This window comes from Carettochelys insculpta, chromosome 4 (assembly GCF_033958435.1).
Source record: "Carettochelys insculpta isolate YL-2023 chromosome 4, ASM3395843v1, whole genome shotgun sequence".
Taxonomy (NCBI): Eukaryota; Metazoa; Chordata; order Testudines; family Carettochelyidae; genus Carettochelys; species Carettochelys insculpta.
The window spans coordinates 80557421-80578076 of record NC_134140.1 but is presented as its reverse complement, the minus strand read 5'-3'; the positions used below and the strand labels follow the sequence as shown (position 1 = coordinate 80578076).

The 20656-nt window shown below is 47.6% G+C and overlaps 1 protein-coding gene across 2 annotated transcripts in view; it reads left to right on the top strand.

Annotated features, from left to right (window-relative positions):
* LOC142012601 (uncharacterized) overlaps nucleotides 1-20656 on the top strand; it is a 141759-nt gene that overhangs the window by 94164 nt on the left and 26939 nt on the right. Inside the window, exons 14-18 of one of the 2 annotated variants that reach the window (XM_074993146.1) lie at nucleotides 210-249; nucleotides 1164-1215; nucleotides 6042-6150; nucleotides 13776-13859; nucleotides 16327-16450. In XM_074993146.1, the coding sequence (XP_074849247.1) occupies nucleotides 210-249; nucleotides 1164-1215; nucleotides 6042-6150; nucleotides 13776-13859; nucleotides 16327-16450 (409 nt within the window). The remainder of the gene's footprint in view (nucleotides 1-209; nucleotides 250-1163; nucleotides 1216-6041; nucleotides 6151-13775; nucleotides 13860-16326; nucleotides 16451-20656) is intronic. The other variant, XM_074993147.1, reaches the window with a different exon arrangement.

Sequence of the window (20656 nt, the reverse complement as noted above, 5' to 3'; positions counted from 1 at the left end):
ATTTCAATTTCTTTAATCAGTTTCATGAAAACATTTTGTTTCATATGTCTGGTGTAACACACATCATTCCCAGGAACCTCTACAGGATTTTTTGAGAGGAAGTCATAAGGAAGGGTTCAAGATGTAGTAATATCTGAGCTACAGTTGTCCATGGGACAAAATGTATTAAGAAATTAACTTGTTTTGATTTATTTTGTTTTCATTTTTAGCACCTGGTCTCACTGCAGTTGTGGGAGGACGTCCAAGAGTGTAAGCTCGCTGCTGCTCATCACTTGTTTTACTATGTGCATGTAATAGGTTTTAAAAAAAAAGTTCAGTTGTGTCTGGTCTTATGTTTGCCGTTGGTCACCAGATAAGTCATACTGAAAAGTTCTGGCTAAGCTGGTAGACTCCTCTATGTTGTTGGATACACTATATTTACGTCAACTGAGATTCTGTCTAGGGTATTTGTGGCTTAGGTGAACCAAAAGGAAAACTGTGCTACCTTTGATTTAGCTGGAATTAACTCTTTATAGCAGAAAGAACTGTACTTAGATCATATGTACTCACAAAATAGTCTCCTTTCCTATCATAGTTTGAAAGCTATGAAGCAGATTAGTGAATGTTCCTATAAACTGTATTTTTCATATTTAAAACTCCGCTGATAACTTCAATAATTGTTTTAAATGTACACGGTCACACATCCGTTCTCACTTGTGAGAACAGTTGCATCTCATGGTGGATAGTCACAGTAGAAATGCCTCAGGATAGTCAGGGTACTCTAACTGAGCACTTTTTTATTTACCATAAACATACTCTGAGCATACCTTTATCAGTTTTGCCTAACCTCCTGTATTGGACAGATAGTCAGAAGATGCATGACTTTTCATTGGGTATCCTGGGTGTTATAAGCATATCAGTTATACCATTTAAAACTGCCTTGCCATTTTCCTTCCCTTTTTGTTTCACTTTCTTAATAAGTCATTTCAGTCATTATATTTCTAGGGGATTCCTCTGTTTTTTCAGGTATGCCAAAATAGCTCAGAAAACACATTCCTGATCATGGCTTTTAATTCCTATGTGGTGAAATTTCAAATGCCTTATATTCTTAAAACTATGTAATCTGACATTTGTATTTGTTTCTATTTATATACATTATATTTTTTGTTGCTTTGTATGTCCAGGTCTCCAGTCCTGAAACCATTTTTCTTTCTTTATCCCAAAAAAAATGTCAAGGTAAGAGCTATGTCTTAAAGATGTGATCTTGTTTTCATTAAAGTTGATGTCCTGGAAACAGAATCAGGACTTAAAACTGCAAACTCTATTTATGAGTTTTATTAAAAGTATATTTTCCTAGTAGATTGTTGTGACACAAAAAGTGTTCTGGCCTTCTATCATGAAATTTAAAATATTTCGTTTATATTGATTACTGAAAAACTAGATTTTTCCCAATAGATTTCTAGGACTCCTATCTTCACACATACACTTGAATGTAGAGATAATTTATATGAGAGACAGTTTACCTTGCATTTCTTATGCCCTGAGACCAACACGGGTACGACAACAATGCACACAAGAAAATTTATTTATACTACACTATAATAATTTCAATTAGTATTCTTGTAAAGGATCTTCCAATCAGGAGATCTGGATTCTAATCTTCCGTGACCTTCGACAAATTATCAGCTTGGGTCTGACTGTACTTTTATGAAAGTGATGCAAGTCAGGAGTGACTGGTGAAATCAACGGAGCTACACTAATGTAAAACTTGTGTAAGTGAGAGAGGAATCAGGCCTTTTGTGTTTGAGTTCCTCATTGTAAAAATGGGTGTTGTACATACCTCATGTTACCTCAACAGTTAGGAGCAGTAATTAATCCCATCCCAGTTTACAAGTCTGACCCCCTCTCCGTATCTGTTCACTGGTCAATAATCGATTCACACAACTACAGATAAACAAACAGCAGTAAATTTATTAAACAGGTTAAACAATATTATTAAAAATTCTGGTTGTCAATACATAAAACGGAAAGAGGGTGAGTATTATCCCTCCCCCTTCCCCACACCCTCCCACAGTCCCGAAGTCTGGTGGAGAGTCAGGAAAGTCTGGCGGCAGCAGAAGGGAGGAACAGGGGCGACAGCCAGGAACAGCAGAGCAATTAGAACTGGATGGAGATTATTGACAGAGAGGTAGCTGTGTTAGTCTGTGTTCTGTCAAAACAAAAAAGGAGTCATGTAGCACTTTAAAGACTAATGGAATAATTTATTAGGTGACAAGCTTTCATGGGACAGACCCACTTCTTCAGATCATAGCCATACCAGAACAGCCTCAACATATAAAGCCTAGAGGTCCAAAAATTGCTATCAAGGTTGACAAATCAGAAAAATTTGCCAACCTTCATAATAATTTTTGGACCTCTCTGCTCTATATATTGAGTCTGTTCTGGTATGGTTATGATCTGAGGAAGTGGGTCTGTCCCACGAAAGCTCACCACCTAATAATATATTTTGTTAGTCTTTAACGTGCTACATGACTGCTTGTTTGTTTGGATGGAGATTATATTCTGCTTTCTCTTCTTTTTTTCCATTCTTCTCTTTTTCATACGTGTGACGGGTGCCTAAAGGAAGTGGTAAGTGTGTGTGTGTGGATGTCTTACTGATTCTCTCACTGTCTCTTAACTAAATTAATAAAATATTACACTGGCTTATGAGGCCTGACATGGCGTTCCTGCTACTCTAGCCACCAGTTAAGCTGGCCTACGAAGCCTAACCATATACCAATGCTGCCCTAGCCGCCAGTGGTCTCCTCTAGGTCTTCTTCTGAGTGGCCTGCAGCTGTTGTCCTTACTACCACCAATGCTGACAGGAGACACTAGAGAGCGAGCTCTGAGATGATTGCTCCACTCCTTTATATAGACTTTGTATCTGGGCACATTCTGGTCAGGAAATCCAACCTTTCCTGTCTTAATTTTCTACCCTTTTCGGAGGGAGGGAGGGAGGGAGGGAGGGCAATGACTCAGCATTGTTGGCCATCTTTCAATATGGAAACTGACATTGGATCCATATAGAAAGTAGAAAAAAAAATGGAGTCTGTCTGAAAACAAGGGTGCAGGTTAAACCAGAATCTATATTGGAGATCAAGTGAAGTTCAATTAAAACACAACTGAATACCGTGTTTTAAATCACCCCAACACTGTTGTAAGACTGAAATAATGAATGTTTGTGAAAAACTCTACTCAGATGCTACAGTAATGAGTTCTGTAGAAATATCTATGAATAGAGATTCTATAGGTCTTGTTTAGTTCTCAATAAGAGTTTTCTTTATCCTGTGGAGTTCATGTTCAGGTGACTGGACATCATGATCTGAAGAATTAGGGCAGGTATGGGTATGTCTACACTGGACATGGAGCTGTAACTACCATTTTAGGTAAACATTCTTGCAGTAAATTTGAACTAGCATACTAAAAGTAGACGTGTAGCTATTGTGGTGCAAGCAGAGGAAGAGGCTAGTTGATCAGTTACATACTTAGGGTTTCATTTTTGGAGTGGCTAGCCCATCCCACCTCTTGAATCATCATGGTTATACTTCTGTTTTACTGCTCTAATTCAATCAGAGTTAGCACAGATAGGTCTATACAAGCTGGAAATTACCCCTTTAACTTCTGTGTAGACATACTTGATGTGATGTAACCCTATTATGCTAGCAGTTCCATACAATAGAGTTATGCCTTTGTGAGACCATCCGAAACACAAGATTAATCATTTTGTGAATATGGCATCCTAATTTTTCAATGTGTTGCTCTCATTGTTCTTTGGATTGGAACTAATTCCTTTACCCTTTGGAGACTGAACTGCATATTCACTTTTCTCTCTTTATCATTTATTTCATTTAATCCTTAGTTTTCAACTGTTACTAAATTTCATGCTGATGCATCCTCAGTGAAATGATGCAAAACCTTCTTGACCTATCCAATATCAATTGGTGGAGGAACATATCTTTTGGTAGAGTTCAAGCTCTAGCATGATGGTCTTCTAAATGGTGTAAAGGTGGAAAAGTGAGAGGACATGAGCCAAGCCAGTGTATGAAACGTGTAAATGGAAAATAGAAACTGAAAAACGTTATGCCTTTAGCAGAACAATTGCATTAATATTTTAAAGGATTTGCTGAAAGTGAAAAAACTTCTTGCCATTATAAAAATATTTTGCTTTAATGGAAATAAAAATAAGTTTTCCTAAATGGTTACAAGACAAATCTAATACAGCAAAGATGACAACAAAGAGTCATCTTGATCCAGATGTAACTGAACAGGCTTAAGCGCAGACACTCTGAAATATTGTAAGCATTTTGGCACAAGGACCATGTCTGTGAGTTTATATCCAGTGTCTTCAAGGTGACCGATGGGAGCACTCAAAGGGGGCAGTTGCCCCGGGGCCCGGCATTTCAAGGGGGCCCACAGCACTGGCTTCTGGCATTCTACTTTGGCAACCACAACAGCCAGAGCTCCAGGCCCCTTTGAAATGCCATGGCAGGACTGCTCCATGTGGCTTGTGGGGGTGGAGGGGAGCGCAACTGTCCAGGCAGTGCTAAGGCCTGACTGACCGTCTTAGGCCCCAGGCCTTCTGCCCTTGGCCCCACCCTTTCCAGGGCACAGAGACAGTCACCCTTCCCACTTGTCTGGGGACCCACAGTGGCTGTTGCCCCACTGAATGTCTTGAACAATAGGGCCCAGATTCCAGTTGCTTTTTTTGAAGGGATATTGCTGCAATATAAAATTAATAGTAATTTTAAAAGTAAGCAACCTTTGATTTGCAATAACAGAAAAAGGAACAGGTAGTTTGTCCCATTTGTTCACTCTGTATGAGTTCTGGCTTGATTTGATAAACAAGTCATTCAGTACATCATACGCCTCTGTTAAAGGTTAAATTTTAAATTACTGTTCATTTAACTGAAGATATTTTAACAAATACTTTGTCCTTGTCAAATCAGATATACAATAGACTTTAGCTAAGTTTAAATCGATCAGATTAAACCCAAAATTGTTAAATATTTTCCAGGCTTGGTAGAATGCCTATTGAGATTGAATAGTAATCTAATCTAGCAGAGAAAGAAAAGCAGTAGCTTTCTATTTCCTTTTCCCTTGAATAGAGCACCTCAAAAAGCTTGCTCATTAAGCCTTCTCTCATGTATACATTATCTGTCTGATACATTGCTAAGTTTGACACGTTATGAAATTATATATGATCTACCATCATTGTCTGGGTATACCAAAAGAAGGACAAGAGACCTTGATATCGACCCTTAATCAGACAGCAACTTCGTTATGTAGCTATCTGGGACTACATGGCAGATGAAGTGTACAGTGCAGGCAAATCCGTATTTATTCAGATTAGTATCTGGGGCATCCTTTTCCATCCAGGTCCCTCCAACTGACGCATAGCTATGACCTTCCGCATTTGCCCTGAAAGGAATGTTTTACAGCGAAGAGATTTTTAATGTTTTAATGTTACTACAATAAATTATCTTGTTTTTGTGCTCAGTAAATTTTTTTTTTTTGTTTCCTTTTCTGGTGAAAAATGAGGATTATTGTCTTTCTTAGTTTTTCCTAGTTTTGTCTTGCTTAGCACAAAGCATTGATGGCTTTACATCTGAAATAGTTACCTAACTCCTATTAGAATACGGCTTTACTTGAATACAAAAGCCATCAAAGTCCATTAGACTTTGCCCCATGCTTGAAGGTGTGATTTAGGAGAATGGAATTATAAAGCAGAAAGGCTGTGTCTACACTAGAGAGTACTGTTGACAGCAGCAGCAGAGCTTTGAAGAGCTGCCGTTCTGCTTTCTGGCACCAGAGGGCAGTGCAGTCTGGCAGTCCTCTGTCAACAGACCCAATTGTGTATAGATGCAAGCTGTCGACAGATGTTCTGTTGAGATTTCCCTGTCAACAGTAACTTCTGTTGACAGTTGCTTCTAGTGTAGACATAGCCAAAGTGTAATAAAATTCATGTGCATTGCACTGAATTTTTCTTTGTGTAATTTAATAGTATAAAAATGGGTATTTTTCAGATCAACATTTTTTTGAATGGACAGCTTGTTGAAACATTTCAGGAAGATCTTACATTTACATCAGATGCAGTTATTTCACTTGATTCACCGAAGAATGATGAATTAAAAGGTATGCTTGTTTTAATATCACTGATTTTTTTCTCTAGCTATTATTTATAGTTTTTTACTAGGTACAGTAGATCCCTGAGTTACGTGAGTGTCGCATTCTTGGGCACCCTCCCATAACTCAAATTTTGCACAAGTTGGCGGAGCCAGGAACTAGGCAGCAGCCTGGCTCCTCACTCCCCTGGACTCGCAGGAGCTGGGATACTGACCAGTGCACCAGCCGGGTCGCATCTTAGTTGCCGGGGGAGACTTTCTCCTGGCAGCTGCAAGTCCCTGAAATTGTTTCCCGCCCTTGGAGCCCTAAATGCACACAAGCTGGGACATGGTGCTGTCTGGCAGCCTGACCAGCACTGAGTGGCAGGCACATCCTGTTATTGGGCCAGAGGCTACCCACGTGATGTGGCTGAGCGCAGGAAGGACTCAGACTGTGTGGCGCCTGTGGGGGAATGTGGGGGGCTTCGAGTACAAATGTGAACTGCTGAGAAGAAGTTTCTTGAAGTCTTATGCAAGCATGACACCCACAACAGCCTTGTTGCCACCTGGTGCTGTGGGGCAGCGGCTAGTGCCAGGCAGTGCAGAAAAATGTAACAAGTGTAGAGGCAGAACCAAGAACTCCCTGGTGGGGCTATTTGGCGTTTTTTTTTTTTGTTTGTTTTTTTGGAAGGGAAGGGTGCTTTCAAAATCAGGGCACCCTTTCAAAGGAACCCTGGCTACACAGCCATTATCATTTCAAAATCAGCACTTTCGAAGGGCTGTGTGGCCACCATTGTGCAAATGAGACACTGAATAGTGATATGAGCGCCTCATTGGCATTTTCAAATGGCTGCATTTACATGCCTCTTCTGAAAAGGAGGGGTAGTGTAGCCATGGCCCAAAGGAATGTAGCTCTTCTTCCGGAAGCCCTCTTCTGCCCCTGGATCAGGAAGAGCACCTTCTTTGAAAGATTCTTTTGAAGTAGAGCACCTTCTTTCAAAAGAGGGATCCTCCATGGTGCTGGTCAGCGGGGGCATGGAGATGCCCTGGCCAGTGCTAACAGAGCTCTATGCTCCCTGCGGCCATCTGCCTTAAAGATACAGGAGCCTCACAGACCTCATGGCAGGAAGCTGAGAGCATGGTGGCAGCAAGGAGACAACCCTCCAGCACCATGCCCTCACGGCCACCCCCTGAACTGACCATTGGCACAATGGCAGAGAACCAGCCTCTCCACAGAGCCCTCAGAGTGGTCCCAGGAGCCTGCCCCGGCCACAAAGTGGAGGGTGCCCTCCTGGGCCAAGTCAGAGCTCAAGAACCTCCTGGGGCTCTGGCAGGAGGAGGACATCCTTCACACCACCACCAGCAAGAGGCGCAATGCCCCCATGTACAGCCAGCTGTCCACAGGCCTTGCTGCCCAGGATCACCGCGGACCTTGCCACAAGTGTGCTCCAACATGAAAGAACTCTGGCAGGACTATGCCTGGGTCCAGGACAATGCCAGGCACTTGGGGGGCAGGGCCAGCCACCTGCCCATTTTACAGGGAGCTCCTGGGGTCAGGCTCCTCAGGGTCGAGGACAGTTTCTCCTGTCTACCTTCCTAATCATGGCATCAGAAGAGCCCCCTGTGGCAGCATCGAAGGAGGAGCCAGGGCCAACAGGACCCTCGACCAACACCAGCCAGTTGGGACTGGAGACCAAGGGCCCATTTGATGATGATGAGTCCTTGGATGGGACCCTGGTAATTGCCAACCCATCAGGGTCATCCATCCAGGCGACCTCCAGCTGAGCATCTCAGGACATCCCCCTAGAATCCTCTGGTAAGTGCTCGGTGCATCGCACACCCCAGGGCAGAGGGTGAGAGGGCACCTACCCCTGCCATGGCCCAAAGCAGGCCAGCCACATGGGCGATGGCCTGACCCTAGATGCCCCACTGACAAATGCACCCCAGCATGCAGGCATGCCCACCACAGGCGAACTCAGCACCTGCCTTGTGGACAGCGCTGTGGGCCACAGGCACGGGGGGCGGCGAGGAAGGTCCACTCTGCACCCATCTCACCTGCCACCCACATGGAGGCCCTCTGTGGCCAGACACCCCCCTTGCCCACTAGCTCGTTCCCCAGTAGGGAGGGCGGGGGGACCCCAACAGTCAGCCCCATCCCTAGGGCATGGCGGAGGCCATGTGTGGCAGGGCCCACCATACAGGGCACACAAGCCACTGCTCCTGAGACATCCCCATTCTTCGGCCCAGGGGTGGGGGCTGCTGCCAACAGGGGGTGGGGGGTATAGCACGCAGGGGTGGACTGTGGGACTGACATACTGCCTCTCCCCTTCCATCCTTATAGCTGCACTGTCTGAGGGCTGGGAGAGCCCTGTCCGCTTCAAGAAGCTGGGGACTCCACCATCAGCAGCCAAGAGGGCCGGCCCACAACCACCAGCAGGCAGGCCCGCAGCCAGAGGGACTGTTGCTGCGGGCGGGACTATAAGGCTGCTGCCTACATAGTCACACTCTGCAAGCAGAACCAGCTGCTGAGGGAGGGGCTGGCACTGAATTGTTCAGACCTGGCCTGGTGGTGGGATGCCTGGAGCAAGGTGCTGGCGACACTCCTGACCATGTGCAGGGTCCTCACTGAGCTGCCAGCCCTGCCTCCCCTCCTGCTGCCTGCTGACCTGCCCCCATAGCCCTTGCTGCCCTACTCCCATCTGACCTCCCCACTTCTATGGCCAGAGTGGATCCTGTCGTGACAGCCCTCCCTCGCCCCTTTCCCTCATCCCCCCACCAGCACTCCTACTCCCCAGGCCCCTGCCTGCCTGTGATCCCAGCTGGCAAAAGTCTTCCAGGAGGCCTTCCAGATGTGGCACCTGTCATGGTGGGCCTGATGATTGGTGGCTGCTCAAACCCATGGCCAGCCTCAACAGCCCACCCATGGGGAGGGTCTCCTCCTTTACCTTGACAAAGTTGTGGAGGGCGCAGCACATCCCCACAACCTGTGGGATATTCTGCACCCCAGCATCGAGGCACATGAGAAGATATCTGAACTTCGCCTTCCAAATCCCAAACACACACTCGACACGATAGCATCTCTGGGCGAGATGGCTGTTGAACAGCTCCTAGGTGGGGGTGGAGTGGCCTATGTATGGCCGCATGAGCTAGGGTTGCAGAAGCTAGGCTGGGTTGCCCACCATGCACAGGGGCATGGTGACAACTCCAAGCGTGAGCTCCCGCTGGGTGATGTACGTCCCCCACTCCATCCTCTGGCAGAGGCTAGAGTTGTGGTAGACCCCTGGTCCAACCAGCCTACTTAGATGTCCATGAACTGGCACCTGTGGTCCACCAGGGTGTGCAGCACCATGGAATGGTAGTCCTTGCGGTTGATGTATGGGCCAGTGCTGTGGTTCGGGGCTTGAATGGTGATGTGGGTGCCATTGATTGCACTGTAGCAGTCAGGGAAGCCGAGGTTGGTGAACCCCGTGATGCCGTGTCCAGGTCCCTGACACACATGAGCCTCTGGAGCAGCACCTGGTTGATTTCTGTCATGACGTGCAGGGGACGGAGAGTGAGCACACTTGTGAATGTGTAAAGGAGTGCCCCATCCCCATCCCAGCCCTCCTCCACTTCCCCCTCCCAGCCCCCTCCTCCCCTGCCCTTCCACCCCCATGAAGCCACCCCTCCAGCAGGGGGCCTATGTAAGGATGGGCCGTTATGGTCTCTGTTGGCTAGCCTAGCCTGCCGTCCCTGCCCCTACCCCTTGGACCCCAGGCCCCAGCCTCCAAGGGTTCCCCTTGGCTGGCAGCCCCATCCCCCTTCCCCGTGCTGGGCCAGTGAGCAGAGCGTGCCTTACCTGGAAGATGATGGCCCCAACAGTGGACTTGCCCACCCTGAATTGCTGCCCCACAGAGCGATAGCTGTCTGGGGTGGCCAGCTTCCAGATGGCAGTGGCCACGTGCTTCTCCATGGTCAGCACAGGCCGCATCCTGGTTTCCTGGTGCCGAAGGAAGCGGGAGAGCCAGCCGCAGATCTGCAGGAAGGTGTCTTTCTTCATTTGCAATTTCTGCAGTCAGTGCACATCATCCCACTCAGCCAGGACCAACCAGTCCCACCATTCATAGCTGGTGGGATAGCCCCAGAGGCACCAGCTGGCCCAGGAGGTGAGGACTTTGGGGGTGGCCCACGTGAAGGGGGCCTGGCTTGAGGAGCCAGAGCCTATGGCTATGACCAGGGTCCTCTCCTCATGTGAGGACAAATCTGTCTCCTGGTCCCAGGTCCTGGCCCTGGCTCCCGACTGGTCATTGGGCACCAGCTGAGGCTCCATTTTCAGTGCCACCATGTCCAGCACAGCCTCCGGCTGAGCTGCATCCTTCAGCCCCACTGGCCAATCAAGGGCTTTGTAGTGGGGGCAGCCAGTGGGAGCTGCCCCCAGTCGGCTGGCTACGCCCTGGCCCTGGGTGTATGCCTGCTACAGCTCTTTTACTTTTGACCTAACCTGGTTGGCTGTGCGGCAGGGGGCGGCCCCAGATCCTGAGTCCTGCTGACAGTTGGGCGAAGGCTGCAGCATTCCGGTGCTGGTCACTGCTGTGGAGGAGCACGTCCTCATCCCCCCACAGTGAGTCTTTTTTCTCCCCCTCGCTCCAGGAGGGGGCCCTCTTCTTTGCACCCTGGCTGGCCTCCTGGGGTCCCTCTGGTGGGTCCTGCAAGCTAGCTATAGGGCCAGTGGGGTGCCTCGCTGGGCTCTGGTATTGCCGGGTGAGCGTGTTGCTGGAGGCTTGTGGGGTTCCTGCAGCCAGCACTCTCTCAGCTTCCTGCCACAGGATTTCTGGGTCCCTGCGTCTTTAAACGCGGCTGGATGTGCTGACCATAGAGCCTCACTTGGGCTGGCAGGGCGTCTCTACACCTCAGCTAGCCAGGGCCATGGAGGACTGCTCTTTTGAAAGAGCAGCCCATGGCGTGTCTACACATGCCTTCTTTCGAAAGAAAATTTCAAAAGAAGGGCTCTTCCTGAAACGTGAATGGAAGAGCGATTTCAAAAGGAGCACCGCGTTCTTTCTAAATTTATTATCAAAAGAATGCCTTTTGTATGTAGATGCTCTGTGGGATCTTTTGAAAGGGTCCCTCCTTTCGAAAACTATTTTGAAAGAACATGCTAGTATAGATGCGGCCATAGAGCCTATTCTGAAATACAGCCATTGGGTGCACTGTGGCTTATTTTGAAATTGGCTCTATTCCTTGAAGAATGAGGTTTGCCAATTTTGAAATAAACCAACCACTATTTTGAAATTATTTCAGAATAGCAGTTACATTGTGTAGATGCTAGGGTAGGTATTTTCAAATAATGGCTGTTCTTTCAAAATAACTTCGCTGTGTAGACATACACTTAGACAAATAGATTCTGAAGGGGATAACTTTATCTGTATTTTTTTCCTGCCAGCATTTAGCAAGGAGATGAGAGAAGTATTTTACTTCTGTTGCTTGCTTATCTTGAGTGTGAGGGACTGTTAGATGTCTTTGAAATAGTAGATAAGGGAAATATGTGAAAATGGATTTGGTCAGTGCTGCTTGCTCTGGCCCTGGGTAGGTGGAATGGGAATTCACCCTTGGTAATTTTTCTGAGAAGCTTATGGAATAAAGAATGATTTGGGGATAAATAGATGAAGGATATATGCATTTGATTCATATTCAGTGGAAATATAAGAACACTTTCTAGTTCTGTTTTGTTTACAAAGACATTGTCAAAGAATTAATTCACATATAAAGTGCTTCTTGTTTGAAAACAGAAATACTGCAGTTACTATACATGCAACAAATATGTTTTAAATGGTGATACTTTAATTTGTAGAGGAACACTATGCTTCGTTTTCTTTGCCAGCTATAAAAAATACACAAATGACTAAAAGTGGGATGACTCATGGGATTGAAGATCCAGCCAAAACAGTGGAAGTGCTTTGAGGGTAGATCTGATGTCAGTTAGACTAACTATCTGGTTAGGAGATAATGACATGACTCTTAATATTTTCCTCAGTTAAGAAGTACAACTTTAATCATGTAGATTTCAGGATATTTTCCTTTAATATTTTCATACCACAGTCCCACTAGCAGGGCTACGTCTACACGTGCACCCAACTTCGAAATAGCTTATTTCGATGTTGCGACATCGAAATAGGCTATTTCGATGAATAACGTCTACACGTCCTCCAGGGCTGGCAACGTCGATGTTCAACTTCGACGTTGCTCAGCCCAACATCGAAATAGGCACAGCGAGGGAACGTCTACACGGCAAAGTAGCACACATCGAAATAAGGGAGCCAGGCACAGCTGCAGACAGGGTCACGGGGCGGACTCAACAGCAAGCCGCTCCCTTAAAGGGCCCCTCCCAGACACACTTTCATTAAACAGTGCAAGATACACAGAGCCAACAACTAGTTGCAGACCCTGTATATGCAGCACGGACCCCCAGCTGCCGCAGAAGCAGCCAGAAGCCCTGGGCTAAGGGCTGCTGCCCACGGTGACCACAGAGCCCCGCAAGGGCTGGAGAGAGAGTATCTCTCAACCCCCCCAGCTGATGGCCACCATGGAGGACCCCGCTATTTCGATGTTGCGGGACGCGGATCGTCTACACGTCCCTACTTCGATGTTGAACGTCGAAGTAGGGCGCTATTCCCATCCGCTCATGGGGTTAGCGACTTCGACGTCTCGCCGCCTAACGTCGATTTCAACTTCGAAATAGCGCCCAACACGTGTAGACGTGACGGGCGCTATTTCGAAGTTACTGCCGCTACTTCGAAGTAGCGTGCACGTGTAGACGCAGCCCAGATGTCCTGCCACATATGTCTGTGTGATAGGGACACAAGCACGGGCAATGCGTTTTGTGCATTTTGGAAATAAATATGAATTTATTTTATTTTGTCTTATGATGCTTGTAGTCTGAGGTTTGACAATACTGTGAAGTCCCAATCAGGAAGCATCATGTCAGATATATTAAATCACCATTTGGGGCTTATGTTGAACAGAGATATGATCTATTTTATAAAAGTTACATAGGCTTAATTAAATCAATTTCAAATTGATCACCTTCTAGTAGTACAAACTCTAATATAGAGGCACTTAAATCAGTTTGAATCACACTTAAATTTAACTGTATTTAGTTTAATTGCATTGCAGTATTATTCACTAAAAAAAATCCTCATGTCCAACAGTATGAAAAGCACGTTTACAACTGTATCTCAGTGAAACTGTGAGAGTCAGTGCACAAAATACAAACTTCAAACACTTATTCCATCAAAATATACTATTATGTGTTTATATATACAGGATGTGCCTATTAAAACTTGCACTCTCCGGTCCAGCAACATACCTGATCTGGCAGGACCAGGGTTGCTCCTGGACCAGAAAACTGGGACAGGAGGGCAAGTTGGAGCTGGTGTCCCAGCAACCGTATGGGGGGGGACGGGGGCTGGAGCACTGGTATCCCCCAGCAACCATGTGGGACTAGAGCCGAGCTGGAGACGGGACCAGGGCCAAGGTGCCAGAGAGCAGGAGCTGGAGGGGCATTAACCTCTCCAGCAAATCTCTCATTCAGGACCACTCAGGTCCCAAGGGTGCCAGACCAGGGAGCTGCAGCCTATATTGTCAAACTGTGTTAATTTATTTTGTATTTTTACGCAGATCTGCCATGTGGTCCACATACATATCGCTTAGAAGAACTTGCTTATACTAGAAGTGGAGACAAAGGCAACTCCGCAAACATAGGTATTTTTCTATTCTAATGTTTTCAAGTAGGGGAGGTTTTCAGAGGTTCAAATGGCAACTTAGGTGCCTAATTCTTATAGACCTTCAGTGATATGTGCTGATCTGTCATTTGTGCCTTAGAAAATCTTCCATGTAAACTGATTCTTTCCTTACTTTCTGGATGGTGAAAAGGAAATAAACAAATCATAGGACTGGAAGGGACCTCTAGGTGTCATCAAGTCCTCGCGGCAGGACCAAGCGCCGTCTATTTTAGACCATCCCTAACAGGTGTTTATCTAAACTGTTCTTAAATCTCCAGTTATGGGGATTCCATAGCCTCTGTAGGCGATTTATTCCAGTGTTTAAGCACCCTGACAGGAAGTCTTTTCCTAATGTCCAACCTAAACCTCCCTTGTTGCAATTTAAGCCCATTGTTCCTTGTCCCATCCTCCTTGTAACAACGTTTTAGACATTTGAAAACTGTTGCCATGTTCCTGCTCAGTCTTCTCTTTCCCAGACTAAACAAACCAGTTTTTTTCAGTCTTCTCTCATAGGCAGAGCCATCCCTAGGCAGAGTGCAGGGCCCAGGGCAAACACCTAGAAACTCTGTGCCACAGATATGGGACCTAGTGCACACCCTCCCTACAGGCCTCATCCCCACCTACCTCAGCTGCGCTCCAGCCTCACTCCCCTAAGCCCTGTTCCACCCACTCCCGCGAGTGACATGAGGTGGGAGTTACGAGGGGGTCTGACACAGGACAGCAGCAGGGGTCAACCTCCTGCCCCACAAACCACAGCAGCAGAAGCTGGAGCCATTTGGCAGCCTGCTGCACTCCATATGGCCACCCATGCTCCCAGTCTGCCACACCCTGCTTCTCCACGGTGGCTGTGCTCATAGGTCAGGTTTTCTAGATCTTCAACCATTTTCGCTTCTCTTCTCTGGATCTTCTCCATTTTGTCCACACCTTTCATGAAATATGGCGCCCAGAACTGGACTCAGTGCTCTAGTTGAGGGACTAATCAATGCAGAATAGAGCAAATTAATTGCTTCTCATATCTAGTGACCATTCCTGCTAATGATTATTATCTAAATATTTCCTGTACCCTCACTACTAGGGTTCTCTTAATGAAATATGTTTGGTTCTCTGTAGTTTATTTTAAACACCAGTGAGAGTGTGTTAGCTGCTTAGTTAAAGTTTATCCAATATGTGTTTAAATATAAAGCATGAATAAAATACACGTATACTGTATTGCATACAAGCCCTACACACACACACGCACACTTCATTAAAAGCATGTTGTTGTTACAGAGTCAAGCGCTCGAAAGTTACGAACTGAGAATTGAGGCTGTGCAATTTTATTTTTATTCTCTTGTGCATATGCACGTAATTATTGATTGATTACATGATTGCATACTGTTTTAGATCATGTAAAGCTCATATAGTATGTTTGTGTATAAATATATACAAAAATGTTGATAGCGCTTGGAAATCTAAAAACTCCATTTACATGCAAGCAGTTGTTAATTATATTTTGACACCAAAAGATGATGTATACATGTGCTGCAAACTTCTTATATTGATCAGCCTCCACCTTATGTTTTTTTAAAAATTCCTTCTGTTCCTTACTTCTGCATGCATCAGATGGCTCTCTTACTTGTTGGAAGATGAAAGTGTGTGATGTTTAAAGCTCATTAAGAATTAAAGGTGCGTTTGGGATTTGATTTGCTAACAGCTGTCACACTGTTAATGATAAAGTATATTATTTATTATCTTATTTGTAAGAAGAACAGCCTTCTTCTCCCTGTCTGTACAACTGTTTCCTATTCAGCAGTGATGAAATTGATGATTTCTGTTGCATAAGTACACACAGTAGCTTAATATCATTGCCAAACCCTGAGTGAAAGATGTAATTCATGGACCTGCTTGAAATATTCAGAGGAAGTATTTCTATAGTAAAATTTAAAATAACAGTCCTTGTCCTGTAGAGCTAAACTGACTCAGAGTCTACAATTCACAAAGTCAATATAGGCAACCAAATTAGTATGAGACTCTAATGTTCTACTTGACTGCCCCCACTGGAGACCCTGAACTTCACTCTAAAGTTAAACTTTGTGGGAAGCTAATATACTTTAAGAACTGTGGAGATATGTCTGCCCCCTCATTACAGGTCTCATAGATGGGGAGAGCAAAATCATAGCCACACCTTCTACCCCAATGACATGCTCTGCGAGCTAATCATAATACATTCTCCAAACTATGTGAGTTACTCAGGGTAGGAGAACTACACACTTGTCTCTTTAACTTATCCTTTGTCCTTCCTGAAGTGGCAGGGACTTTCTTAGCCAGGGCAGGGCATTAAGCTGTTGTTCTAGCTATTTCTTGATTTGAAAGGATCCATGTGTGCAGTTTTAGATGATCTCAGTTTTGAAAAATAAAAAACATAATTAAATGGGTTGTATTCCAACTAACTGTGTTGCATGTAACAGGTGTGATAGCAAGACATCCCCTCTATTTTCCATACCTAAAGAAAACTTTAACTGCTGAGGCTCTAGAGGATTATTTCCAGCATCTTTTAGAGAGAGACCATCCCGAAGAGAAGTTAGTTACAAGGTATGTATCTTCCAGATTTGTCCATATTAGCACACCCATGCATTGTGGTGGCAGAGAAATAATTTTCAGTTATTTTAATGTAAAGACATATAAGTTCAGGTTCTTCTTCGAGTGTCCCCGTGGGTGCTCCACGTTAGGTGTCGGGCTCGCCCCGGCACCGCAGGTCGGATCTTCCAAGCAGTTTCTGCCGGACCGCGCATGCGCTGGTGTGCGCTGCTCCCTTGTGCGCTCCCGGCCACGTGCGCGATCCGGTCCCCGCCAGTTCCTCTTTAACCGCCATCGGCTGCAGACGGAATCCGCTCAGGCTACGGCCAGAGTTAGCGTATTTAACGTTTTTAATTGTTTTAAAGTTTCTTCAGTCTTAGATTAAGTTAGTCGGCTGTTGTTTTCAAAAAAAAAAAAAAAAAACAAAGAAAGGAAAGGAATTCAAAGCTTCCAATCCTAGTAACAAGCGGAGCACTGGAGGCCAGGAGCCTAGGGCCATTAGCCCTCCTGCCGCGGCAGGCTTTATCTGAGAGGGGAACAAGCACAGAGAAGGTGCTAAGTACCCTATTAACAACTCAAAGACTCACCACAATGTCCTCTTCAGGATTCAAGAAGTGTGAGTCGTGCCGTGAGGCAATGCCAGCGTCTGATGGGCACAGTCAGTGCATAAGGTGCTTGGGGGAATCCCGTGTCACTCAGAAATGTTCCTTCTGCGCCAAGTTAACAGCCAGAGCAAGGAAGGACAGGGAAATGCGGCTGAAAATGCTGCTGTTCGACAAGGCCCGCCAGCCAGACGTGGTGGAGCGGCCGCAGCAGGAGGGACCCTCCGGGGCCCATAAAAGGAAAGCCGCGTCCCTAACCCCATCAGCGCAAAAACGGAGGAAAATCTACCCAACCCGATCCCTGCTGGCAGCAACAGCGAGCGGGACGGGTGGAGCGCACAGCCCCCAGCCACAGCTACAGCTGATCGGCGGCGAAATGGAGACGCACGTGGCGGAGGTTCAGCCTCCGATGATCAAACAGCCGCCCCGCACCGCGGGCAGGGCGGCGGCCAAGCAAGCGCCGGAACCGGCAGCACCGCAAAGAGTGTCACTGACCCCCAGGGGAACCGGCGGCGCAGAGCGCACAGGCACGCGGCCTGCAGGCACCGGGGGAGACCGCCCGCACGGCACCGCTGAGGAGCGTGCCGAGCGCGGTGCAGACTACGGGGCCGAGATCCCCGACGCATCAGGGGGCGGAGCCACCCCCACAGGGGAGGGGAAAGGCAGCACAGAAAACACGGCACCACAGTCCCTCTCCATACAGGGCTGCAGAGCTGCTTTCTCTGAGCCCTCCGCTCGTGCTGCGGACTCCAACGAGAAGGCAGGGGTCACCCCTAGCCTATCCGGAGCCCCCATCTCCATTTCTACAGCCAGCCTTCCCATGGCTTGGACCACCTTCGCCCTTCTTGGGCTTTGAGCCACTTGAGTACTATCACAAATCGGTCTCTCCAGCGTCCCAGGTCTCCAGAAGATCTCGCTCCCCTAGACGTAGGGGGTATGCACCAAGGGAGTGGTCCAGGTCACCATCCCAGGAGCAGTGCCCGTGTTGCCATGGTCGCCCCTATCATGCGGGGCATAGACACCATAGGCATACTACCAGGGACAGATCCCCACAGACGGTTCCGTATCCCCGAGGGCAATCGCGAACGGGGACAGAGACTCAGATATCTCAGGGGGAGTTGGTTCTGGAACCCCGGGATTTTCCCTCACAAGCTTCTAGCGAGCGGATGTACCACCATCAACAGGACCCAGAGGGGTCCAGAGAGGCGTACCCTAGTGGTTCCTCGTTGTCCTCCCCGGATGAGGCTACGGCCCCGGGGGACGTCCATCCTCCGGACAATCTCAAACAGTTCCGAGAGCTGTTTAAAAGGGTGGCCTTCACGCAAGGCATCCAGACAGCAGAGGTGCAAGAGAAGTACCATAAGCTCCTTAAAAATCTGAGACGTCCGGCCTCCTCTAAAATAGCCATACCGCTTGACGAAGCAATCTTGGAGTCCGCCACCACGATATGGCAGACCCCTGCGACTATTCCGCCTATCCACAAGAGAGCGGACAAGAAATACTTCGTGCCGGCGAAGGGCATGGAGTTCCTATTCAGCCACCCGCAACCAAATTCTCTGGTGGTAGAATCGTCTCAACAGAGATCAAAAACGTCTCAGTTCAAAACAGAGGGAACGGACAAAGATGCCAAGAAACTAGAGCTGTTGGGCAGAAAGGTCTACTCCTCCTCCACCCTACTGTTGAGAATGGTGAATTACGCAGCGCATCTAGTGAACCACAATTTCGACAACTACTCTAGCTTAACCTCCCTCATGGACTTGCTTCCAGAGGACAAGAAGCCGGTGCTCAAGGCTATCGTGCAAGAAGGCTACGCGGCCTCGAGGACGGGAGTTCAGATCGCCCTAGTTGTAGCGGATACAGCAGCGTGCTCAACAGCTATGGCAGTGGTCATGAGCAGGGAGTCCTGGCTCCAGACATTGGGTATCCCGAGGGATATGCAGGCGAAGATCATTGATCTCCCCTTTGACACGCAGAAGCTGTTTGCAGTATCAACCACAGCGTCCCCAGTACCACAGGGACTACAAGCAAGGGCGACATCAACAGCACCAACAGTACAGAACTCCCAGGCGACATTCTCAACAGAGCCGTGCGTCCTCGGGGCAGGGCCAAAGGCCACAAGTTTGACACACAGATCGAGGGCTGCACTATCGCTACCATCGCGCAATGTCATCCGAAGCTACTGTTCCACCATCGCCTCCGACCATTCTACGACCAGTGGCAAAAGATCACCACAGACAAATGTGTACTGGAGATCATGGCCACGGGTTACGCGATTCCCTTCCAGTCGCTCCCACCGCCACGACCTCCACCCAGACCCCACCTAAAGGACGCCTCCCACGAAGCGAGACTCAAGCAGGAGGTAGGCCATCTTATGCTTATAGGGGCAGTGGAAAGAGTGCCGGAGCAACTGCGAGGGAAAGGGTTCCACTCAAGATACTTCCTCACAGAGAAAAAGACAGGAGGTTGGAGGCCCAGCCTAGATCTTCGAGGCCTCAACTGGTACTTGCGCAAGCAACGCTTTCGGATGATCACAGTCGCCTCTATACTTACGGCACTGGACGATGGAGATTGGTTCGCAGCCCTCGACTTACAAGACGCGTATTTCCACATAACTATTCACCCGGCTCACAGGCGTTTTCTCCGGGTTATGGTAGGCAAAGAACATTTTCAGTACAAGGTTCTGCCGTTCGGCCTCTCCTCGGCCCCCAGAGTCTTCACCAAGACCTTGGCAGTGGTGTCAGCCTACCTGCACAGACAGGGGGTGTTTATACTCCCATATCTGAAAAAAAAAAAAAAAAGACTGCCTGCTGAAAGGGGCCTCGAAGGAGGAGGTACTTTGCATGATACGCGTCACAGCAGACATGTTCTCTTCGCTGGGCCTGGTCATCAATCTGGCAAAATCAAAGATAGACCCTGCACAGGACATAGAGTTCATAGGGGCATGTATAAATTCCATCGCAGCAAGGGTTTATCTACCAGATGCCCGCTTTCGCGCCATTGGTTCCCTCGTGCAAGTCATCACCTTCAGCCCTACGGTGCCGGTTCTGACGTGCTCACAGCTGCTGGGCCACATGGCGGCAGCAACGTTTGTGGTACAGAATGCCCGATTGCATAGGCATAGCATGCAGCACTGGCTGACGAGCGTCTACAAACCGGCAGCACACACTGTCCACAGGGCGGTGTCGCCCACGACAGAGGTGCGCAGATCCCTGCAATGGTGGGTGAACCCCAAGAACATGCTAACAGGGGTGCCCTTTCACCAACCACAAATATCTGTTTTTCTCACTGCCGACGCCTCCCACATAGGGTGGGGAGCACACATGGGCGAAAAGGTGACGCAAAGACTGTGGTCCTCCACGGAACAGCCACTGCACATAAATATACTGGAGCTCAGAGCAGTGTTCAACGCCTGCAAACACTTTCGAGACCATATACAAGGCAAGTAGTCGGGATCAGTAGAGACAATACCTCCACCATGTTTTATATAAATCGGCAAGGAGGAGCTCGGTCCCATGCCTTATGTGCGGAAGCAGTCCGATTGTGGAACTGGTGCATTGCCAACAATATAACCTTGAAAGCCTCGTATTTACCAGGTGCTCACAATGTGAAGGCAGACCAG